At 45.1% G+C, this 26,263-nt stretch overlaps 1 protein-coding gene across 5 annotated transcripts in view; it reads right to left on the bottom strand.

Moving 5' to 3' along the window:
* lrrk1 (leucine-rich repeat kinase 1) overlaps positions 1-26,263 on the bottom strand; it is a 209,902-nt gene that overhangs the window by 62,157 nt on the left and 121,482 nt on the right. For all 5 annotated transcript variants that reach the window (XM_072278376.1, XM_072278373.1, XM_072278375.1 and 2 more), the window contains 3 exons: positions 23,867-24,039; positions 16,034-16,154; positions 548-707 (listed from right to left, as the gene is read on the bottom strand). In XM_072278376.1, coding sequence (XP_072134477.1) covers positions 548-707; positions 16,034-16,154; positions 23,867-24,039 — 454 coding nt within the window. The remainder of the gene's footprint in view (positions 1-547; positions 708-16,033; positions 16,155-23,866; positions 24,040-26,263) is intronic.

The following is a 26,263-nucleotide window of genomic DNA, read 5'->3' as shown; positions in this document are numbered from 1 at the left end:
ACAATCTCTCTTTACAAACAGCTTTTTAGTGAAAATATTGCTATATTACCATTATCCTAATTAGCATTACTTACTTTTATAATGCTCACATTACAACAGTATTTGTGTATTTATTTTTGATTTTTCTTCGGGATCTACTGGGAAAGTCTCAAAGATCGAACGGTTGGCGACCCCTAATTTAAATGAACATGAATGCTTAATCAAACAATACATATACAAGATTACACAAATAATACTGAGATATTAAATACACAACAGACACATTGAAGCACGCAGTGAAATACATTGTTTGCATCAATGACCAACGGAATACGAGGATCGCGTTGGGGGCAAATGCTGCCATGTTTCCTATGCCAATATAGGATGCCAACAATTCACTAACCCTAACAGTACATCTTTGGAATGTGGGAGGAAACCAGAGCACGTGGAGGAAATCCATGCAGTCACAGGGAGAATGGACAAACTCCTGATAGACACAGTGATCTCCGGTGCTATTGGCTGCCCTCCCTCCACCTTCTCAAATTGACTTAAAATACCAACACATTACCGGTCTGTAAGTCTTCAAAGTCTTTGATGTCGTTTTCAGGAGTCTGCTGCACAATCTCCTCCAGCTGTTGGTCAGTTAAGTACTGGACCTCATTGTTATCACTTCTTCGCTGCTGTTCCCTCAGGATAGCAGTCTGCAGGTTGATGTAACTCCTCGGTATCTGGAAGGAAGGTCCATGTTAATGGAATCTTTCAGCACGATCTCATATCCATGCTTTTGGCCTGAAAATCTCCAATCTTTAAGGACCTACCCAACACAATTTTTAAATTATGAAATTTGCTTCCACAGCCTGATCCACAATAAAAGAAGATGAACATCAATTTATAAAATAACTTCTCAGCATGTATATCGATCATTAGGACTAGACAGTCTGGTCTAGGTGTTGGGCTAAGGTATACGTGGGTGCATTTCGTGAGGAAGAAGCAAGTACAGATAATCCCCATTGGGACATGGCCTTACATAATTTACAAATCACTACAACAAACTTAATATATATAGAATAACATTCACTCTCAGAGCATTGTGTGGAAAAATAGCAATATTAAATTATTTTCATTTGCAATCACAGATGATTCGTGTTTGGTGTTCTGAAAAATTATGGTATGATCTTTTACTATGTAATTGTAATTGAGCTGGTCTGTAGTCCACAGAAGGTGGTCAAAAGTTTGAATGGTCAAAAGTTTGGAAGATGGGGTATAATGTGGAAGAATGTGAGGTTATCCACTTTAACAGGAAGACAGAGAAGCTGTACGAAAGGGTCTGGCTGCCTTGTACACAAAACTCATAGAGGTCCAGCATGTAATGAGGAGGGCAGATGAAAGTGGTTGTTCTGTATGCTGAATGAAGTGGGTAAATCTTACTGTAACTGTGCAGAGTGTTGGCGAGATCACACTTTGAGTACTATGCAGAGCTTTAGTCTCTTTACTTAGCCCTTCTTAAATTAGCTGATCACTGACTGACAGTCCCTAACTACGTTATCTACCTTCAAGGATGTATGGACGCGCTGTGAGACAGGTCCCTTTGTCCCTCAGTACTCTCTACGACACTTCCATTTGCAGCAGACCCATCAGTGCTCCCAAAATTCATTTTCTGACGTTTGTCTCGGCTCATCTCCAGCTGCCATTTCTCACCCCACTTCACCAAATCATCACCATCCAAGGAGAACAATCCCAGCTTCTCCAGGCCTAACTTTCTCATCCTCGGAACTGTTCAGGTTCTTATTTTCTGTACCTTCTCTAGTCTTCGGATTCTTCCAAAGGTTGGCCAGAATATGCAGTTCTCAGGATAGACAAGTTGAGAATAACTGCCTCGTGTGCTTTGTGTCTATTGGTGAGCCCCCGGGACCCCAGCAGCCAGAGTAAGGAGCTGCAGGCACAGTTCTTGAAGAGTCACCCTCCGTTGTCTCTCTCTCTTTACACTATTCCCCACGTTCAACCTGACTGGCAATTTTCAGTTTTGCTAGAAAGTTTACATTTAGCTCATACTTTTCCCATTTTGCACTTCCCATTCTCTCTCTATGACAATCTGCTTTTCATTTACAACTATTTGAAACCGCCTTATTCAGCAGCACCACAGTGCATGATCTTTATAAATGCTCCAGATGTCTATGAATAATGACATCCACTTTAATACAACACTCATTCCCACTCTGCAGACTGCCACCTAATATTGTACTGTTGTCAGGTATCAGTTCAGGCATTTTTCTCTCTGGCACAGATATTGTCTCAGAGATCGCTCTCCGTTTACTACACTTCAGTGATCAATTGTGCAAGAACTCCTCGGATCAAGACGGTCATCCCCACCCCTTGCTACCAACAGGAACTGTACCATTTCTTTAAAATGCTCAGTTTAACCACCTGATTGATTGAGTCAGATACGGACAAACCACAAGGCCCGAATTCAGCATTGTTACCCTGCTGTGTATATTGAACTCAGAAAGCCAAGGAGACAGAAAGATAACATGGAGGGAGAAAAACTCATCCTTAGTTCTGACACCCAAACTTTCCCTTCCTCTTGTGAACTGAGCAGAGATGAACATGGGATCAGATATTCCAAAAGACAGCCAATTATGAACATCCAGACAGTGTGTTGTGAACAGTCTAACAGGATAGTGTGTTGTGGGTTGTCTGACAGGATAGTGTGTTGTGAAACTCCTGACAGGACAGTGTGTTGTGGGCTGCCTGACAGGACAGTGTGTTGTGAAATACCTGACAGGACAGTGTATTGTGGGCTGCCTGAGAGGACAGTGTGCTGTGGGCTGCCTGACAGGACAGTGTGTTGTGAAACGCCTGACAGGACAGTGTGTTGTGGGCTGCCTGACAGGACAGTGTGTTGTGGGCTGCCTGACAGGACAGTGTGTTTGATTACCTGACAGGATAGTGTGTTTGGTTACCTGACAGGACTGTGTGTTCTGAAATGCCTGACAGGACAGTGTGTTGTGGGCTGCCTGACAGGGCAGTGTGTTGTGGGCTGCCTGACAGGGCAGTGTGTTGTGAAACGCCTGACAGGAGAGTGTGCTGTGAAACACCTGACAGGACAGTGTGTTCTGGTCTGCCTGACAGGACAGTGTGTTGTGAAACACCTGACAGGACAGTGTGCTGTGGGCTGCCTGACAGGACAGTGTGTTGTGAAACGCCTGACAGGAGAGTGTGCTGTGAAACACCTGACAGGAGAGTGTGTTCTGGTCTGCCTGACAGGACAGTGTGTTGTGAAACACCTGACAGGACAGTGTGCTGTGGGCTGCCTGACAGGACAGTGTGTTGTGGCTGCCTGACAGGACAGTGTGTTGTGGGCTGCCTGACAGGACAGTGTGTTGTGGGCTGCCTGACAGGACAGTGTGTTGTGGCTGCCTGACAGGACAGTGTGTTGTGGCTGCCTGACAGGAGTGTGTGTTGTGAAACACCTGACAGGATAGTGTGTTGTGGGCTGCCTGACAGGACAGTGTGTTGTGAAACACCTGACAGGACAGTGTGCTGTGGGCTGCCTGACAGGACAGTGTGCTGTGGGCTGCCTGACAGGACAGTGTGTTGTGAAACGCCTGACAGGACAGTGTGTTGTGGGCTGCCTGACAGGACAGTGTGTTGTGGCTGCCTGACAGGACAGTGTGTTGTGGCTGCCTGACAGGACAGTGTGTTGTGGCTGCCTGACAGGAGTGTGTGTTGTGAAACACCTGACAGGATAGTGTGCTGTGGGCTGCCTGACAGGACAGTGTGTTGTGAAACACCTGACAGGACAGTGTGTTGTGGCTGCCTGACAGGACAGTGTGTTGTGGGCTGCCTGACAGGACAGTGTGTTGTGGGCTGCCTGACAGGACAGTGTGTTGTGGGCTGCCTGACAGGACAGTGTGCTGTGGGCTGCCTGACAGGAGGGTGTGTTGTGAAACACCTGACAGGACAGTGTGTTGTGGGCTGCCTGACAGGACAGTGTGTCGTGGGCTGCCTGACAGGACAGTATTTTGGGGTGTTGGTGACATTTATCATTCAAATGACATGGCAGGATTGGTCCCCCAGCCGAATGTGTTAGAGTAGAGTAAAATGTACCTGCTATGGACTGACTTGGGGGAAGAGGATAAATCTGGTAATAAAGTGAGGAAAAATAAAGTGTGGAAAAAATGAAGATTTGCTGCAGACAGGCATCCATTTGGCTATTAGGCCTCGAGGCCCACTCTTCATAATGCTCTCTCTCCCCTAGCCTTGGGTACCTCTCCAGCACAAATCTAGAAGTTAATATTGACCCTGTGTTACATAGAACATATAGAATAGTACAACACAGTACAGGCCCTTTGGCCCACAATTTTGTGCCGACCCTTACATTGCAGATCTTGTAGCTACGAGAGTTACTTTTCCTCTGATTTGTCTGCCGATAAAGCCATCCACTGGTTACTGATGCTTCTACAAGGAACAGACCCTCTCTAGACCTTAAACAACAACTAGACTGAACCCCACCTAAAATTGCTCATGTGAACAACACTGTTTGTAATGCTTGTCTGCGTAAACAAGGCCTCTCATCCCCAACGCCATTCTAATCACTCTGCAAGGGTCCATCAGTGCATCTTCTAAAGCAATGAAGAAGCACGCGTCATATTGCAGCAATGTGAGCCACTTGGTTTGTACCACTGGGCAGCAGAGATAGGTCTTTAGAGACTCTATGGAACACTGTGTTCGATTTCAAGAGAGATCAACAACACAGATAGAGGTTGCTAAATACTCAGCATAGACAAAAAAAATGCAATATTAATGTTTATGCTTTTTTGGTTTCAAAATAAAAACAAACTCAAGCCAAGTTGCTGTGAGTAATTTCTTGTACTTTCAAAACCACTGGCCAGAGAGCCTTTCATAACATACTCCAAGCAGCACAAATAAAGATTTATAGAAATTTAGTTGGATGAGGCATACTGAGTTAATAAAAAGGCAGGTTATGTTTATTCAAACTTTTAATTTCAGATGCTTATTTATGAACAACCGAAGAACAGTCAGTTCTGAAAACACTGGCAATGTGGTAAAGCGGTGGATGGGTTTGGGTAAATCCACCATCCCCTGCAGCGAAATTTACACAGTGCATCGTGCCCCTCTGCATTACAGTCAGAGCAGTGAGGAATAGCACTCTTTCAAACACTCCATGACATCCCATGATCCAGTTTCCATTGCCTACAGCAAAGATCGGCTCAAAACAAACTTGTCCAGAAATCCTTTAATAAAGCATTGCTTTTCTCTGCCCTGCCTTGGAAAACCGATGCTTTCCTGTGTCGAATTCAACGCCGTGGCATTCCACTGAATTGTAGCACTCCAGCAATTAGGTCAGGCATTTCCTGCTGTGAAGAGCGCTTGGACAGTAACCCCCATGCCACATCAGATGTGGAGTGACAGGATTACTGGTGCCTGTGCTCAGGTAGAGAGTTGCTGGGAAAACGTGCACCAATGTGCAGGCCATTTGTCAGTCAATCAGGGGGAAAGTGGGTACAGTCAATGGGATGCTCTCATTTTCTATGGGGGAGAGTGGGGCTAAGGTTTTAAACATCAATATTGGCAAATATACGTAATCTTCTGCAGACACGTTCCCCCAGATCAGACTCTCCCCGCTTCCAGATCACGTCAAGCACCAGCACTCCGTTACTGCAGGCTTCACTCCAGCCCCGCTGTAACATTCGGAATGGGTCGGAGATCTCGGGACCGGTGGCAGGCACCCCATTCGGCAAAGCTCCCAATCCTAGAGAGTCTTCAGAAACATCATACTCGTACACAGGTTAATGTACGACACTGGTCATCCAGGGGCACGGGTCCAAACCTCTCCAGTGGCAGATGCGGATTTTAAATTCAGCTGGGTAGCGTAGAGGTTCGCGCTCCTCCAGTCTCAGCCTACAAGATACTGGAGCACAATTAGACCATTCGGCCCATTGAGTCTGTTCCGCCATTTCAGCATGGCTGATCCAATTTTCTTCTCAGCCCCAATCTCCTGCCTTCTCCCCGTATCCCTTCCTGCCCTGACCAATCAAGAATCTATCAACATCCGCCTTAAACATACATAAGATATGGCCTCTACAGCTGCCTGTGACAAAGAATTCCACAGATTCACCACTCTCTGGCTAAAGAATTCCTCTTCTCCGTTATAAAAGAACACCCTCTCTATTCTGAGGCTGTGTCCTCTGGTCTTAGAATCTACCACCATTGGAAACATCCTCTTCACATCCACTCTACCAAGGCCTTTCACCATTCAATAGATTTCAATGAGGTCACCCCTCATTCTTCTATATCCTAGCGAATACATGCCCAGAACCATCAAATGCTCTTTTTGTGACAAACCATTCAATCCTGAAATCATTTTCGCAAACCTCCTTTGAACCCTCTCCAGCTTCACCACGTCCTCTCTAAGATAAGGGGCCCAAAACTGCTCACAATACTCCGAGTGAGGCCTCACCAATGCTTGATAAGTCTCAACATTACATCCCTGATTTTATATTCTAGTCCCCTTGAAATGAATGCTAGCGTTGCATTTGCCTTCCTCACCACTGACTCAGCCTGCAAATTAACCTTTAGGGAATTCTGCACAGGGATTCCCAGGTCGCTTTGTGCCTCAGATTTTTGTATTTTCTCTCCATTTACAAAAATAGGCAACACTTTCATTTCTTCTACCAAAGTGCATGACCATACACTTTCCACCACTATTCCATTTGCTGTTTTTTTGCCTGTTCTCCTAATCTGTCTGGCCTGCTAGGGCCTCTCTACTTCCTCAAAACTACCTGCCCGTCCACCTACCTTCATATCGTCTCAGAGCTTTGCAACAAAGCCATCAATTCCATCATTCAAATCACTGATGTGTATCGCAAAAAGAATTGGCCCCAACAGAGACTCCTGTGGAACATCACTAGTCACTGGGAGCCAGCCAGAAAAGGCTCCCTTTATTCCCTAACTTTGTCTTCTGCCAATCAGCCATTCCACAATCTAGTAACTTTTGAAAGATCATTACTAATGCCTCCACGATCTCTTTAGCCACACCTTTCAGAACTCTGGAGTGTACAGCATCTAGTCCAGGTGACTTTATCTATCTTCAGATCTTTCAGTTTCCCCAAGAACCTTCTCTCTGGTAATGATAACTTCATAAGTTTCATGACCCCTGACACCTGGAGCTTCTACTGTACTCCTAGTATCTTCCATCATGAAGATTGATGTAAAGTACTTTTTCAGTTCATCTACCATTTCATTATCCCCTATTACTATCTCTCCAGCATCATTTTCCAGCAGTCCAACATCCACTCTTGCCTCTCTTTTACACTTCATGCATCTGAAGAAACTTTTGATATCCTCCTTAATATTGTTGGCTAACTTACTTTCATATTCCATCTTTACCAACTTAATGACTTTTTTGGTTGCCTTCTGTTGGTTTTTAAAGGTTTCCTAATCCACTAACTTCCCACAAAATTTTGCTCCATTTGGCTTTTATGTTGGCTTTGACCTCTCTTGTTAGTGTCCTTTAGAATACTAATTCTTCTTTGGGATGTATAGATCATATGTCTTCTGAATTGCTTCCAGAAATTCCAGCCATTTCTGCTCTGCTGTCATCCCCACCAATGTTCTTTTCCAATCAATTCTGGCCAATTCCTCTCTCATGCCTCTGCAATTCTCTTGACTCCACTGTAATACTGATACATCTGACTTTAGCTTCTCCTTCTCAAAGGTCAGGGTGAATTTGACCATATTGTGATCACTTGCCCCTAAGGGTTTTTTTTTAAACTTGAGCTCTCTAAACAATTCTGGTTCATTACACAACACACAATCCAGAATAGCTGATCCCCTCGTGGGCTCAACCATGAGCTGCTCCTAAAAGCCATCTCGTAGGCACTCTAGAAATGTCCCCTCCTGTAACCCAGCACCAAATTAGATTTTCCCAATCTACCTGCATATTGTAATCTCCCATGACCATTGTAACATTGCCCTTTTGGCATGCATTTTCTATCTCCCGTTGTAATTTGTTGGCTACATCCTTACTACTGCTTGGGGGTCTGTATACATCTCCCATCAGGGTCTTTTCAGTCTTGCAGTTCCTTGGCTCTAAACAACAACATTCAATACTTTCCGACCTTAAGTCACCTCTTACTAATGATTGGATTTCATTTTTTACCAATAGGGTAATACTGCCCCTTTGCCTTCCTGACTGTACTTTCAATACAATGTGTATTCTTGGACATTAAGCCCCCAGCTAAAATCTTCTTTCAGCCGTGATTCAGTGATGCTTACAACATTATACCTGCCAATCGGCAACTGTGCTACAAGTTCATCTATCTTACTCCGTGACACTGCGCACTCAAATACAACACCTTCAGTCCTGTATTCACCCTTTTCAATTTTGCACCTCATCCAGTTGACTGCAATTTTGCCCCATCAACAGCCTCTCCTCACTACATATTGCCTCTGTTTGTAAACCAGCTACCTCATCTTCAGCACCATTATCTGTTTTTCCTATGATACTTCTTACATTGAAATATAGACAGCTCAGGACACTAGTCGCACCATGTTCAACCTTTTGATTCCTAAGTTTGTCTGAGGTCTTACCAACATCTGCCTCCACAAATTGTTCTGGTACTCTCATAGAAACATAGAAAACCTACAGCACAATACAGGCCCTTCGGCCCACAAAGCTGTGCCGGACATGTCACTACCTTAGAAATTACTCCGCTTACCTATTTTTCTAAGCTCCATGTACCTATCAAAAAGTCTCTTCTTAAAAGACCCTATCGTATCTGCCTCCACCACCGTTGCCGGCAGCCCATTCCATGCACTCACCACTCTCTAAGTAAAAAACTTACCCCTGACATCTCCTCTGTACCTACTCCCCAGCACCGTAAACCTGTGTCCTCTTGTGGCAACCATTTCAGCCCTGGGAAAAAGCCTCTGACTATTCACACAATCAATGCCTCTTGTTATCTTATACACCTCTATCAGGTCACCTCTCATCCTCTGTTGCTCCAAGGAGAAAAGGCCGATTTCAATCTATTCTCATAAGGCATACTCCCCAATCCAGGCAACATCCCTGTAAATCTCCTCTGCACCTTTTCTATGGCTTCCACATCCTGTAATGAGGCGACCAGAATTGAGCACAGTACTCCAAGTGGGGTCTGACCAGGGTCCTATATAGCTGCAACATTACCTCTCGTTCCCAACCCCCTGCAACTCTAGTTTAAACCCCACCGTGTAGCATTAACAAACCTTCCGGCTAGGATATTAGTTCCCCTCCAGTTCAGGTGCAAACAGTCCCTTTTGTACAGGTCCTACCTTCCTTGGAAAAGAGCCCAATGATCCAAAAATCTTATGCCCTCCCTGCTACACCAACTCCTTAGCCACGTAGTAAACTGTATAATCTTCATAGTTCTGGCCTCACTATCACGTGGCATGGGTAGCAATCCTGAGATCACAATCCTGTCCTTTAACTTAGCACCTAACTCCCTGAACTCCCTACGTAGAACCTTGTCATTGGTTCTTGTCCAGAAATAAGGGTAAACAGCTGGATGGAATGAAGGAAGGGCCAAGTCCTTCAGTCTTCACTTCACTTGGATCAGTCTTGCCAATTACCTTGATGCAAGGGGAATTACAAGTGCTGACACCCCAGTCAGTGGAAGTGAATGAAGAATTCACTTCTTGAGGCTGCACGGTAGCGTAGCGGTTAGCGCAACATTTTACAGTACCAGCGACCCGGGTTCAATTCCCGCCATTGCCTGTAAGGACCGCGTGGGTTTCCTCTGGGTGCTCTAGTTTCCTCTGACCGTCCAAAGACCAGTTGGTCGGTTAATTGGTCATTGTAGAATTGTCCTGTGATTAGGCTAGGGTTTTTTTTTAAATACTTTATTTACGATTTTCAGTTTTACAAAGACAAAATATATTGAGGATGTACAAAACAATACAAAGAAAATACAGCTCTAGGTGGATCACAGACAAAACAAATCAAGAATAAAACAAAAACAAAAAGGCTGCCAGACAATTTACAAGATTACATAAATAAACTTTCAGATAAAGAGTTGAAACAACAGTGACATCACGGAAGCAATGTAAAGTAAAATGAATAAAGAAATCTGGTTAGGCACCACACCCACTCATGAGACTAGACAGGTCAAGGTCACTATGTGTGTGAGGTAATATGACACTAAGCCAGTAAGGGTCCCCATATTCTCTCAAATATATTCTGTGTATTGGGTTTGTGCAGATGCAGTCTTTCCAATTGTATAATAGACAACATCTCCTTGAGCCAGTGTGCGAAGGTGGATGGAGAGGCTAGGGTTTAATTGGGACTTGCTGCGCAGCTGGGCTCGAAGAGCCTATTCCGTGTCGTATCACAATAAATAAAAATATTTAAGTAATAATGACCATGCACCTCACTATTGTAAAATCATGCCTGGCTCACCTCTGCCTCTCTGGGGTGGAGCTCAGATTGATACATAGTGTGATTACTGAAGAGGTGAAGCAAACCCTTCTGCCCAAGGACATATAGAGATGGGCACTAATTGCCAGCCCTGACTGTGACACTGGCATCCTGAAAAAGGAATTTAAGAACAATACACCGGCTCCTGCCACCCGAGCAGGTGCAGCCACTGACCATCGTGAGGGGCGACCCTGGGAAGCTCATGTGAAACTTTTTCACTCGGGGAGTTCTTGCTGCTTTCTGAACTACCCCATGACTGAAGTACAGGCCCCAGACAGGAGAGCCGCTGTCACACAGTGCCAGCGACTTAGGCTGAACGCAGACCTTGGGTACCGGTCTGTGTGCAGTCTGTATGATCTCTCTGTGACGCCCACATTTCCTCCAGATGCTCCAGTCGGCGGCTGAATTGGTATTTATAATTTTACTATATATAATGACCAACGAACCTTTGGACTGGGGGAGGAAACCCACCCGATCACGGGAAGAACATACAAATGCCTCACAGGCAGCGGTGGGAACTGAACCGGGGTCACCGGCACTGTGAAGTGCTGTGCTAACCACTACGCTACCGTGCACCCTGAATATCCCTTGTGTATAGGTGACAGATAGAATCTGGGGGAGTTGACAGAACAAGGGGAGAATGCCATGAACATAGGATTAGTGTGGACAGGTGGTTTATGATCAGCATTCACTCAATGGGCTGAATGGCCTGCTTTCATGCTGATTCTCTCTATGGTTTTATGGGATCCCCTGGCTTCTTTCCCCTCTGCCCCGGCTCGAGTCACTACAGGTGGTTGCCACCGCCACGGACATCCAACGACTGGAGGAGGTAGGAGTTAGCCTCCTTGACGTATGCTCCCTCTGACTTCTACTTCTGAGTGTGACGGTATTCCTGAGTCTGCACCCAGGGTGACAGTAGTGAAAACTGAAAGGAAGCTTTAGGCACCAAGAAGGAAACCCCGGACACTGCCAGAGATGGAGGATATTCATTCCTGCTCTAAGCAGGCAGTAAGTGAATAATAACCAGCTGAAGCCACCACTCCTTGGAATCTGAATCCTTTGAGATATCTCTGTGTGACAAAGGGCAGTGCACAGTGCAACAAGTATTCCCAATCATCCATAGACAGAGGTCACTCTGCTCTGCACTCCTGTGCAGATCCAGCTGAAACCCTTCAGTGTGGTCTACCCAGGCCTTCAGCTGAACTGAGGGATACAACAGTGCTGACTCCTCAAAGGGAGAGGAAAGAGGCAAAACTTCTTTTCCTTTCAGAGATTTCTGTTCTGTCACCTACTCCATGCTTGCTAGAGGTGCATAAAATGATGAGAGGCATTGATCGCTTGGATAGCCAGAAGCTTTTTCCCAGGGCTGAAATGGCTAACACAAGGGGGCACAGTTTAAGGTGCTTGGAAATAGGTACAAAGGGGACGTCAGGGGTAAGTTTCTCACACAGAGAGTGGTGGGTGTGTGGAATACACTGCCAGTGACGGTGGTGGAGGCGGATACAATAGGATCTTTTAAGAGACTCTTAGATAGGTACATTGAGCTTAGAAAAATAGAGGGCTATGTGGTAGGGAAATTCTAGGCAGTTTCTAGAGTAGATTTCATGGTAGGCTCAACATTGTGGGCCGAAGGGCCTGTAAAGTGCTGTAGATTTTTATGTTCTATGTTTACTAAATGAGCTCAAGGTCACGTTTTTCTTATTTCAGTGATGACAGGGGCCTCTCAGAAAACAACCATTCAATTTCCTTACAAATATCAATTACACGCACTCTCCGGGAACAACGAACTATCTGCTGGAGGGACTCAGCCAGTTGAGGTGCAGCTGTGAGAAGAAAGGGATGGTTGATGCTTCGGGTCAAAACCCTGATCGGTTCTTTGTAGCTTCGACTGGAAATGTCAACATTCCAGATGCTGCTCAGCCGAATGAGTTTCTCCAGCAGACTGTCTGTTGCTCCAGATTCCAACTTCAGTCTCCTGCGTCTCCACTTATTTACTGAGATAACAGCGCAGAATGGGCTCTTCCGGCCCCTCAAGCCGAGCTGCCCAGCAACCATAACCTAATCACCGGACAATTTACAATGACCAATTAACCTACCAGCCAGTACGTCTTTGGACTGTGGAAGGAAACCGGAGCACCCGGAGGAAACCCACACGGTCACGGGGAGAACATATAAGCTCCTTACAGGTAGTGGCGGGAATTGAACCTGGGTCGCTGGTACTGTAAAGCGTTGTGCTGACCACACTACCGTGCCACCATCTTCATTCACTTTCACTGACTAGGGTGTCAGCACTTGTAATTCCCCTTGCATCAAGTGAAGTGAAGGCTGTTGGTGTCCCTTCCTGCATTCCATCCAGCTGTTTATAGACGAGATCTGGAGGAGTCAAGGGAGCCGAGTAATGGGACTGAGCTAAGGGACTCAAAGATTTTTGGATATCAATGCCGGTATTTGCATTACTGGCAGCACATTTCATCCCAAGTGGGATCTAATGACAAGAATATCAAATGATTCGGAAGTTAAGGTACTGGGAGATTTGCAGGCAGGTACCAGACAGAACTTGCACACGTTCCTCATCGTTGCCTGATAAGGACGAGGGGGAAACCAACTGGAAACTGGAAACCTAATGCAATGGACCTTTCCTCAGAGAGTTTCACATTTCAGCACCACTTCTCTCACCATTCATTCCCAACGAGCAGACAGAAAGGGTCTCTTGTTCATAGCTCGTCTTCGTTTAGGAATGGTTACAATCCAAGAAAACTGGGCAGTAGTTCCAACCATCTGTCCCAACGTGTGCAGAGACCACACTGACTTTGGTTGCAGTGATAAACTGTCTATACGTGGTTCACCAGATCTGGCCCCAAGTTAAGGGGTATTGACCACACGGTGCATCAGGATGGTATCTGTTGGTCAGACATACATGCCACACCCAAACTGATCCCATCTGTCACAATGGCACCTGATGAAGAGGGAATGGATGCTCGCCCTAGATGCCAGCTCTCAATGACATCACAAGGTGACCCACAGCACCGGTTCAATTTAATATCAGTGAATGTACACAGTATGCAACCTGAAATTCTTGCTCTTCACAGACATCCACAAAACAGAAAAAAAGTCCCCAAGGAATGAATGACGTACAACGTTAGAACCTCAAGGCACCCCTCCCCCCCACACACAAACCATAACAAAAGCAACAACCCCACCCCCACCCCACAAGCAATAGCAAAGCCCCCAGAGGCCATGATCTAGAGCCCATCAGAAACTTCTGTCCAGCCCAACACTTCAACATCTCAGACAAGCTCTTCCTCACCAGCGAGGGGGAGAGAGATATCATTCCGAACATAACGAGAGGGGAGACCAATAGCTTGGTGTTTCGATGTTACAGTCAGCCGCGTCGCTTGTCCAAGAGGACCAGCTGAGATGAGATGAGAAAGAGAGAGAGAAAGAGAGTGAAAGAGAAAGAAAGAAAGAAAAAGAGAAAGAGAGCAACAGAGAAATGAGACAAGAGACAGAGAGATGAGACGAGAGAGAGAGAAATGAGATGAGACGAGAGACAGAGAGAGATGAGACGAGAGAGAGAGAGAGATGAGATGAGAGGGAGAGAGAGGGAGAGAGGGAGAGACAGAGACAGAGAGAGGGAGAGACAGAGAGGGAGAGGGAGAGACAGAGACAGAGATAGAATGAATTTATGCTTTTGGGAACTTAGAACATATGAGGGAACTTTAGATCCACAGGAGTTCCCATGAGAGACACTGAGAGACTCACTCACCACCTCTTACTCCATGTACACCCGTCACTGTAATCTCAAGAACGGAATAACCAAAAGGCATTTAATTAGCAGCTTGCAGCTAATGATAAATGAAAATGAAGTGGAGTATATTAATAGATAACAAGTAAATATTCTAAAGTGCACCCTTTGTGATGTCCTCCCAGATCGGTTTGAAGACGGTGCTCTGGGCTGTGGCTCTCACCAGGCTGCTCCCTTTCTATTGTGTAGACAGCAACCGTCCACATTGAACGACCAAAGTTAGCCCCAGGGAGCCTTCTCACTGCACAGTCATGGCCCAAGAGGGTCAGGGTTAAGTCTGGACATTCTCCCTGTGATTGCCTGAGTTTCCTCTGGGTGCTTTGGTTTCCTCCCACAGTCCAAAGACGTATGGACTTTGGTTAGTAAGTTATGGGTTAGCTATTGGTTAGTAAGTTATGGGTTAGCTATTGGTAAGTAAGTTATGGTCATGTGGAAGCCTGGCGACACTTGTGGGCTGCCCCCAGCACATACTTGGACTGTGTTGACACATTTGACTTTATGTTTCAAAGAACATGTGACAACTAAAGCTAACCTTTTCCTTGTTTAGGTTACGGGAGAGAACTGAAGGCTGTCTCTGATAGAGATCTAGTTCCTGATGCTCCCGCGTGCCACCTCTGTTCTCTCTAGGTAGAAAGGTGCTGCTGCAGGAGAGTCAGCAGAGCTTCGGTTAGACATCCTGAGAGTGGACAGAGATGCTGCCTGTATCTCCATGGAACAGGCATCCACTTCATTGCCTCCTGCAGCAGTGCAGCGTTGAACCTGGTAAAAGGGACCTTCTTCCAATTCTCCATCTCTACAAAGATGAAATCAAGGTCTACCTGGATGAAAAGAGTGTGGGGAGGGAGGGAGGTGGGAGCTGTGACCTCTACACTCCTTCCTTACTCCACCCCCCTCTGCCCCCACCCCCACTACACACACATAATCTGTTGGCATCTGGCATTTTACAAAGAGATCAAAGAGATACAAGTCATAGCACATAGCAGTGAGTAAGTAACCCTGGCATGGTATATCAAGGTGCTAGTTGTACTAATAAACCTTACGTTCATTCATCGGTTGTTGCAATTGTCTCCATGGCAGAGTGGAGAAACAAGAATCTGACTATGTTCCTACACTGGAATTCCATTCCCGTGTCACTGGCATGAAAGAGCTCAACTATCGTCACGCCAAACACAAAGTGAAAGAAGTTCCATGTAAATAACTTCCAGTTACCTAGTAACAGACAGTGTGATGGGCCAATCGGTGTTGTTCACCTCATTGAGAGTCAGGATTGGGCAGTGTGATGGACCAATCAGTGTAGTTCACCGTGCTGCGTGTCTAGTAATGGACAGTGTGATGGGCCAATCAGTGTAGCTCTCTTCACTGTGAGTCTAGGATTGAACAGCATGATGGGCCAATCAGTGTAGCTCTCCTCACCGAGAGCCTATGATTGAACAGTGTGATGGGCCAATCAGTGTAGTTCACCTCACTGTGAATCTGGGAACCCAGGGGCTGATCCTCTTCCTGAATACAGATGCATTAACTCAGAGGTGGGGCAAAATCTCCAGACAACCCCCTTTGCCACAACACAATCAACCAGGTCAGGTTTACCTCAGATTACTGAATAAGATCATTGCACAACAAACTGGACGGTGCTTGAAACAGTGCAGCGCATTTTACTGTTAGAAAGAAGTGGCTTTTACACAGACTGTAAGATTGGGCCATAGCCCTGCATTGGTAGTTTTCAGCTTCCACCACATGCTCCACTTCCTCAGTCATTATACAAAGCAACTACTTACCAATCTTCCAACTAACTTCTGTGAAGTAGTTACACCCCCTGTGTCCCTCATGCCGCAAGCAACTTGGAAGATCAGTCTACGGAGACCTTCCAGCCCATCCAATGTTTTGCACGATAACTCACTGCAAGGAAAAGTTATAGAGTAAACAGTTGGAACAAAGTTATCAGGCACAGTCCTGGTCATTAAATTACACAAAAGATAGTACATAGAACAGTGAGGCACAGGAACAGGCCTCAGCTAAACATCGAACTAACCTTGACTATTCTAACAATGTCCATATCTCTCCATTCCCCTCACTGTCCATCCCTCCATTCGCTACACATTTATACACTTACCCTAAGAGCCTGTTAATGTTGTTATCGTACTTGCCTGTACCAGCACCCCTGGCAGTGTGTTCCAAGCACCTACCACACTCTGTGTCTAAAACAAATTGCCCTGCTCATCTCCTTTAAACTCTCTCCCTCTCCCCCTTACTGCATGCCTTCGAGTATTACCTATTTCACCCCAGGGGAAAGAATACCAGCTGTCCACTATGCCTCTCATAATTTTACAAGCTGCTGCTCGGTGAAATTTGCAAGATGTGATTGCACAGGACAGAGGGCAGGGATGTGCCAGGGTGCTGTCAGCTATTGCTGAATAGATCCTGGACAGGATGTAGCTGCTTTCTTTGTAACACAGGAGGTTGAGAAAGACTTCATTGGAATATTTAAAAGCACCAGGTTTTGTAAGTTGCATAAGCAGCTATCAACGTGTGCGGGCTAATGCAACAGACTAACTCAACCACTTTTCAGAGAGAAAGCTAGATACTTTATTGATCTCAAAGGAAATCACAGTGTCACAGTAGCATAACAAGTGCACAGATATACAAATATTAGGAGAAGTAAGAAAGAATAAAAAATAAAAAATAAGTTACCTTAAAAATAAGATGTACAGGATTTACAAGTCAAAGTTTACAAGATTTGCAAGTTCACATGGCTAAGATGGTAGTGTAAGAATTACCGTAATATTATACAGTAATGGGTGCACATTCACACTGTCCAGATAAGGTGATGGTAGTATTGCACAGGGTGTCTGCGAAAGCAGGGTATGGTAAACAGAGCCTAACAGAGCTCAAACAGAGCTCTGGTAAACAGAGGTTAATAATAGTAAACAGGAGGGGGTCTTCACTTCCCCGGTTATAGGTTGACTCATTATAGAGCCTAATGGCTGAGGGCAAGAATTACCTCATATAGCACTCTTTAGAGCAGTGCAGTTGTCTTAGTCTATTACTGAAAGTGTTCCTCTGTTCAGCCAAGGTGGCATACAGAGGGTGAGAAACATTGTCCAGAATTACCAGGATTTTCCGTAGGGTCCCTTTGTTCTACCACAGCCTCCAGTGTGTCCAGTTTGACTCCGATAACAGAGCCAGACTTTCTAATCAGTTTATTGAGCCTGTTGGCATCACCCATGTTGATGCCATTGCCCCAGCACACCACCACATAGAAGACTGTACTGGCAACAACAGACTGTTAAAACATGTGAAGGAGAGGCCTGCATACTCCAAAGGACCTCAGTCTCCTCAGAAAGTAGAGGCAACTCTGGCCCTTCTTGTACACAACCTCTGCGTTGCTGCTCCATTCAAGCCTGTCATCCAGGTGTACCCCCAGGTACTCGTAGGTCCTCACCGCATCTATGTCCTCACCGTCAATAGTAACAGGGAGCAGTGCAGGCTTAGTCTAACTAAAGTCCATCACCATCTCCTTTGTCTTACTGATGTTGAGCTGCCTATGATCCAGCTTGCACCATTCGACAAAGTCCTCCACCAGGGCCCTGTATTCATCCTCCTGTACTTCCTTTATACACCCCCCCAATTATTACTGAGCCATCAGAGAATTTCTGCAGATGACATGACTCTGAAGTCTGAGGTATACAGGGTAAACAGAAAGGGAGCCAGTACGGTCCCCAGTGGGGTCCCAGCGACATCTAACACACAACTCTGAAGCCAAACTAACAGTGGTCTGCCAATCAGGTAGTCCTTTATCCAGGAAGTGCCAATCTATATTGAACAGAGCTTAGTAAGTGCTGTCCACATAACTTCCTTCTACACTTTAAGTATTAACTCTCCACACACTTTATAAATTATCTAGAGTCCGTCAGGAAACAACATATAGATCAGCTCACTGGCACCTGAACCTATTGATGTCTCAGCCTCCTCTTTACAATTACAAGAATAACCAGTACTTTTAAATTCAACCTTGAAATTTGTCCCGTTTCTTTCCACAGAAAACTGATCAGTGATCATTGGAATCTGACCCTGACCTGAATCATCCTCAAATGCTCACTCTCCACACAGAACACCCTTTTTAGAAGGAAATCAAGAACAGCATTGTGCCTTTAACAACTTAGCACAGAGAGAAGGAAGAAGCATTTTTATTTTTCCTGGCTTTTGGATTCCACACAAAATGAGTCTCCAGCCAATTCATTAGAAAACTGTTTGTTGTCAATGCCACTGGTAATCCCACCAAGTGAGGAGGAAACTACAACTACAGCTGGGGGAGCAAAGCTCGGACAGGATGGGAACCATTGTGAAATTAAACTCAGGGAGCAAATTGGGAGTTCAATAAATCCAACAGTTAGGTGTGGAACAGCAACACAAAGCCCAGGGATGTGACCCAGAGCAAACATTAATGTGTTGGCAGGCACAGCACTAATGTGGCATGTGGCCAAGTGGTTAGGGCATTGGGCTCACGATCTGAAGGTCATGGGTTTGAGTCTCGGCCAAGGCAGTGTGTTGTGTCTTTGAGCAAGACACTTAACCACACACTGCTCCAGTCCACCCAGCTGAAAATGTTAATGGCAAATGCTGCGGGCGTCCTATCCGAGGGGGAAGTCTCGTACTCTCAGTTGCTTCATGCCACAGAAACTGGCATAAACACTGGCCTGACGGGTCACAAAGGCTCCGGACAGACTTTGACTTTTTTTTTTGAGACACAGCACTACACTACAGCACTTGAAATTCTGCACCGCAATGCCATGGGTAGCAACTGGAAGGGAACCGAAGTTTACACGCTCATTCGGGATCCACTGAGGACTAAAACTAAATACCTAAAATTGGGCTATCACGTTAGACCGATACACACCAAAGGACACACTTCTTTAAGAAGAAAGAGCTTGCAAGTACGTGCGCACAGATCATTGGAACCAGCAGGCCAGTCCCGAGAAAGTGGTTATAAAAGCAGATTGGATCCAGGACTTTATAAACAAAGAACACAACAGCACAGAAGCCAGTTACGCTGTGGCCCAAGAACCTCTTTATTCTGTAACGTTAACCGTTTCTCTTTCCATAGAGGCTGCCTAACCTGCTGAGTGTTTCCTGCAGCTTCAGTTTTATTAAAGTGCTTTAAGGCGAGATTTTCCAAAATAATTTATAGGAACGAGGGTCGTTTTTATGTGGTTTGATCGGAGAAGCTCGATTTGCTCCCCTCGGAACGTTGTGAGGGGATCAAAGATCTTGAGATTAAGATCCTGAGCATTAGATCAAAACTATTCCTATTGGTGTAGGTGTATCTGTTTATTTACTGAGATTTAAGTCAGAATAGGCTCTTCTGTCCCTTCCAGCGGCACTGCCCAGCAGGCCTAACCTAAACATGGGACAATTTACAATAACCACTTAACCTACCAACCGGTACGTCTGTGGACTGTGGGAGGAAACCCACGCGATCACGGGGAGAATGTACAAACTCCTTACAAGTAGTGACAGGCTTGTGTGGGAGTATCTAGTAAATAGGGATGTGGATGGTGCCAACGTGGTAACAAGCAGACTGGAGACAGAAGTAGAGGCATGGACTGCAGCAGCAATGATACCAGAGTTCCAGTCACTATTTGTGCTCGAGTGTGCACCCATGGTTGGAACAGAAAACTTGATAAAGTAAAGATGTGGATTGCAGCCAAGACAACACCCAAGATTCATGAACTTCAAGTTTCAGGGCCGATGATGAGGTCATTAGCCTTGGCCTAAAGGTCCATGGGAATAACTTCAGACGGACATTATCCCAGTCTTTGGTAAGCAGAATTTCCTGGTAATCGACAATCTCATCAGGTGTGTGGAAGCATTTCTGTGCCGAGATGGTAGCCCGTGTGCTGGCTGAGGAGGTAACACCCAGGCAGGGAGTACTGGCCTGCCTTGATTTGGATCGGGGACACACCTGACTGGAAAAGCGATCAAGAGCCTTGCATGTTGCTTGAGGGTTAATCAAGCCTTCCACACCCACCTCGGAGTTCTGTCACGTGTGAAACTATGAATTGCACCCCTAAAACGGGAGCCTAACGAAAGCCCGAATGGAGGACGGGGAAAGTTGGTCTGAATGGAGGATGGTCAAGGGTCTTGCCAGCAGTCCTGTTGTAATGGTGAGTGAGGCCTATTCATCGACACGACTTACTCCTTTTAAACTGATACAGGCCGGGCTCTGCAACCCGGAGGCTGTGATCACAGGACTGGAGAACTGCAACAGTAAGGACTGGTTTGTACAGGAGCTGTTCACTCATTTGCTTGATCTGAAAAGAGAAGTCATTGATAGACAGAGAATGCGAGACTGGGAGCATGAGAAAGTCCAAGTGAAGGAGAATCTGCATGGAACATGAGGTACGGTAATGTTGTACCAACAAAATTGGGACTACAACCTAGATGGACATAACTAAGGAAGGGTCCAAGCAAAAACACCGGTCCCACCTGCACCAATATCTTGGGCAGGAATGATTTAACCACACAAATATACTTTCACAGGAACAATAAACATGGAGCATGACAAACTACTCTCAGAATAATTTTTATAATCAGATTTTTATATCGCAGGGGATCCTGCGATAACATCTGTCACGCTGAGACACGGGCCTAATGAACCATTCACACTTATGTGTAGGGTTGCCAACTGTCCCGTAGTAACTGGGACATCTTGTATATTGGGCTAAATTGGTTTGTCCCATATGGGACCGCCCTTGTCCTGTATTTCCCCTGCTAAGGTAGAGTGTTCCTCTGAAACCTTTCGTGCCAAAATGGCATAAAGCGAAGAAGCAATTACCATTAATTTATATGGGAAAAATTTTTGAGCGTTCCCAGACCCAAAAAAATAACCCACCAAATCATACCAAATAACACATAAAACCCAAAATAACACTAACATATAGTAAAAGCAGGAATGATATGATAAATACACAGCTTATATAAAGCAGAAATAATGTATGTACAGTGTAGTTTCACTTAACTCTAGTTTAAATTCCATGCGGGATATTTTTTGGAGGATCAAGAACCAAAAACAGAATCGGGAAGATTAAGCCAAAACCGATTTGTAGAAAAGAAATCGGCATATACACGCATGCACACGTCATGTATGCACACATCACGCATGCGCACACAGGTGCCTGCGCAAGGCTTCATGGTCATGGTAGTCTTTCTCGGGGTAAACACAAGTGTCCCGTATTTGACTGCTACTTTTGTTCCCTATTTAGGAGTGAGAAAGTTAGCAACCCTACTTATGGGCGACAATGAATCTTGTACAGTATGGCAACAAGGTTGCTCTGTCTGGGGACCCTGTTACCACAAGAACACCACAGTGTAGCAGGAGCCAGAGGGTCTCGAAGGGAGGTGGGGTAGGGTTAGTATTGGAAGAAATGAGTGGAAGGGTTACTCTAGTAGCTGCTGCAGACATGCACAGGTCGTTTTTAACTTCACTGCCTTACTAACCTCTAGTTTTCGTTGGGACAGCACAATCTGCCTTTCCAATGTTTACAGGCAAGTCATCTGTACTCAGTTTAGGACGAAAGGTGGAGAAGGATAAAGGGGCTTGACGGAGTTGTTAGGCGGAGGATATTCAATGGGTGTGTCCACAATCAGTATTTCAGATTTCACAGAAATTGATATGCAAATCAGTTCCTTTCAGCAGAAGTTGAAGGGGATCGCAGAACAAAATGATGGCGATTTGGGAAAAAATAAGGAAAAGGGGCTGATTTGGAGCTGGAAACCATCCAGTTATTGCTGTCATTAAAGGATATAAATATATTGATAGGGTGAACAGTGACACCCGATGCTGTGATGAAAATGTGGTCTGTATAACGTATGTTGCCTGGCTCTTGCCTGTAGTCGGCCCAACCATTCTACAGTTAGAAGGCCACTGAGTCCCAGAGGGCACTGGATATCAGACAGCCGGCTGAAAGAATGGGTGGGTGAAGGTGGAGGTGTCCGCGTGCCACAGTCGAGATCTCACTCTGACGAACCATGTCCCTGGTGACTGGTCCGCTGTGTGTAGCAGCAGTCCTCCACGTTCCCCGACATGGTGACAATCAGCTGTACCCTCTTACTGGAGCTCATAATGTCGGGAAATACCAAGAGGGAACTCGAATATCTCTAAGCAACCCGCTGGCCTATGCAATTGAGTTACACAAGTCCCGGCTGGGGTGTGAATTTGATGCGTTGTCAACAAGGGGGAATCATTGGCCATATCCAAACAGGACAGTACAAACAGGCCTAACTGAATGTGATAACTGTTCCCTGTCCATATTGCCTGTTAATAACAAAACCTTCCTGAAGTATACTTCAGTGAACAACATCTACTGCATCACAAAATCAGCAGGAGCACATTATAAGAGGCAGTTACAATGTAGTCCAATTGCCTCTGATGTGGATACCTGTGACACTAGGACCAAATTAACGATTGCGGGGCAGAGTTTTTCGAAGACAGCTGCAGAAGGGACACTGGAGCTTACTGTTTATGGAAATATGCAGCCACAAAACTACCAGACATTCCACATTTTACTGCCGATTTGAAAAAGCTAATCCCAGAGGAAATGGCCACTGTCCAAAAGGATAATGAATCACGAAAACAGGGCTGAAATGTTCCTCCTTTTGGGACAGTGCTTGGAATTGGGGTTTGAATGTACAGATCTATCCCTGGATTTGAATTGTTTCTCACGTTATTGCTGCTGTACAGCTCACTGTTTTAATTACCGTCACATGGTAGTTCTAGTGCGTGGGCTGTGATGGCAGGTAAAACAATGGTGTTAGGGGAATGGTCTTTTAGCCAGCCGAACAAAGGGTACTGGTAGGGCTTTAGTCTTCTAGGCCAAGGGCCCAAAGGGGAGACTGCCATAGGGGAAAGAGTCGTAACTCGTAAATAGGGACGTGGATTGTACGCGTGTATTGGATGTGGAATACAGCAGCGATGACAACCAAGTTTTAATTACATATGCTACAGCATGCACCCATCGTAAAAGAAAATTGGATTTTCTGTTAGATTTGTGGATAGTCATTTTATTCAGTAATCGGGATGTAGTCTGGTACTTAATTAGGTCTTCCTGTAGCCACCATTCTGTTGTCAAAATGCAGTTTTACTGGCAATCTCATCAACTGAGAATGCAAAGGCTGTACTAAGTTCATGCTCAGCTTTGACTAGTCTCCTGGTACACACCAGTGTTTAATAAATCGCCCGTTATTTTGAACACCATCTCTCTGTGACCTTTCAGTTTGCTCCTACAAGGTGTCAAAAACTAGGGGGCACAGATTGAAGAGGATCAGCAAGAGAATTGAAAGGATATGAACAATTTAAAAATATTTTCACAGAGCAAATCACTAGTGCCTTGAATATGGGAGCAGATTTAACTGTGATGTTCTGAAGGGAACTGGATAAATAGTGGAAAGTGAGAATTTGGAAAGCTCTGGGGAGAGAACACAGAATGGGAATAGGTGGTTAAATTGTGTATAGGATGTGGATTAAGGGCAGAATGGCCTCTTTTGATGTTATAGACATTCTGTGATCCTGAATGTACATGGCTGAAACACAATATAAGAGCAATTTGACTCACTGTAAATTCCGACAACTGATGTCAGGATACCCACTGGCTCTGGGTCCGGAGGGGAAGCGACACAATGCCAAGATGTACGCACGCAGTGTAGCAATCCTCTCCGTGCGAAATTTGGTGTCAATCAAATCCAGATGAGTTCCGACCACAATCACAGTGGCGTTTGGAGCCTTGGCCTTAAACAAAACACATCCACAAAAAAAAACCGTGAAGGCTTAGTGTTTATCCTGCCGCTAACATTATTAACCAAGAACAGAATGGAAACAAATGCAAAAAACATTCCGCAGAACAAAGAAAGAGCAAAGAGATAGATATATAAAGAACTTCTTAGGAAGTCAAAGGGCAAAAAGGAAAACAACAGCAAAAAGATTAACAGAGAACAGAAAGGCAAAGAGACAAGTGAGAGAGACAGATAGAGTACTTTGTTAGAATGCATCCAAGGGAATTTTTTGTGGCAGTATGCAGACAGTCCAATAAAAGAAGAGGCAGTACTGAACCTACACAATTTTAGGGAGTGTAAGTGGACAAGTCATAGAGCATGATTAGGGTTATAGAGAATGAAAGAGGCCCTTTGGCCCAACTCATCCAATCCAAAGTAGTTGCAATGTCAAAGTGATAGCTTTCTGGAGACAACGAGCACATCTCTGCAGATGTCTAGATGGTTGTGGAAAAGGATAAGGGTGGCCTTAAAATTAAGCTCCTCATTTGGGGGAAACCCGATTTTAATTTCGCAAGACAGGACCTGGCAATAGCTAGTTTCTGTAAGTTGACATTCACTAAGTAAGAGGTTCAAAAAGTGTAATAATGAACCGCAGAACATGATGGTTTCCTCTGAGTGGGTTTCTTAATGGTACATACAATTTTTTTTGTGTTCTATCACTGAGCAGCAGTGAACCATCTGATTGGCCTATCAGAGCTCTCTTTGGGAAATAGTTGACTTGATCAGCGTTTCTGATCTGGCTATTGTTCACGATTGCACTTACTGAGAAAAAAGGATATGGCAGGTATTAAAAAGTATTCCACTGAGGCATTAACCTGTTACAGAAGCTGCCTATCTGAGTATTTTCCCCACCTTTGCATTCCTAGCCCTCTTTCTTTCCAGTCCTGATGAAGAGCCTTGATCTGAAATACTGACTGTTCATTTCTCTTCACAGATACTGCTTGACCTGCGGAGTTCATCCAGCTTTTTGGGCATTGTTCTTGAGTATTTCTAGCATTCTCTTTTGTTATTTCCCATTTCTCATTCTCCGAACCTTTACCAAATACTCTGCATCTGTCAGCATTAAGCATTCACTCCGCACGAATTTTAAAAGGTATTTTTATAACTGTTATTATATTATTGTTCCCACACAGTTTTTTGTGCTTATAGCTAATCAATCTTGATTTAGATTTACTTAAATACTTATTATTGGTTTGGACAACGATTTAAGCACTGGGCCAAATCGAAGCGGGGCCGAATCGAGGCAGAGGCCGAGGCCCAGGCCCCGGAGCTTATCGAAGCAGCTGAACCCGATGCTTGGACGACAATTTAGGCACTGGGCCGAATTGGAAAGGGTGGGTACAGGCTGAATCGAGGCAGAGGCTGAGGCCCAGGCCCCAGAGTTTATCGAAGCAGCTGAACCTGATGCTTGGATGACAATTTAGGCACTGGGCCGAATCGGAAAAGGTCAGGGTGTTGGGCCCAAGGCGAGGGATGGGCCGGGTCAGCCCACTATTTGGTTCTGCGCTAAACGAAGGGCCTGTGTACAGAGTCTCTTTGTGGACTTCAGTTCAGAACGCGATTTGCTTGCGTTTATTGTTTGCATGATTTGTTTTTTTTAATCTCTCTGCACTTTGGGCGTTTGGATGTCCTCTTTTTAATGTTTTTTTTCACGATTTCTTTGCTTCGTGGCTGCCTGTTTGGAGACGAGCCTCAAGGTTGTATAATGAATTCATACTTTGATAATAGATGTACTTTGAACCTTTATTAGAGTGAAGAACAAGGTAATTTGATTCAGTGAGTCAATGCTGGCTCTCAGCTCTGAAGTTTGTTCTCTCTCACACACCTCACTTTTCAAACCCTTCCGCTGCTCATCCACACTAAGGCACTGCTGACAGCAGCCAATTCACCTACTGGAATACAATGGAATGTGGGAGAAAACCAGAGAAGCCTACACAGTCACAGGGGGAATGTGAAAACTCTACACTTACAGCATCAGAGGTTGAGTTAGATCCCAAATCTTTAGAGCTGTGCACGAGTCCTCATACTTTTAAACTGGGATTGGAATAGGCTTATTATTGTTGCATGTACTGAGGCCGAGTGAAAAGACCATATTGTACAGTCCCTAAAAAATTATTCACCCCCCCCCCCCCCGGAAGTTTTCATGTTTTATTGTTTTACAACATTGGATCACAGTGGAA

Source organism: Mobula birostris, chromosome 14 (assembly GCF_030028105.1).
Source record: "Mobula birostris isolate sMobBir1 chromosome 14, sMobBir1.hap1, whole genome shotgun sequence".
Lineage (NCBI taxonomy): Eukaryota > Metazoa > Chordata > Chondrichthyes > Myliobatiformes > Myliobatidae > Mobula > Mobula birostris.
The sequence above is the reverse complement of the archived record's forward strand: the minus strand, read 5'-3'. Positions and strand labels throughout refer to the sequence as shown.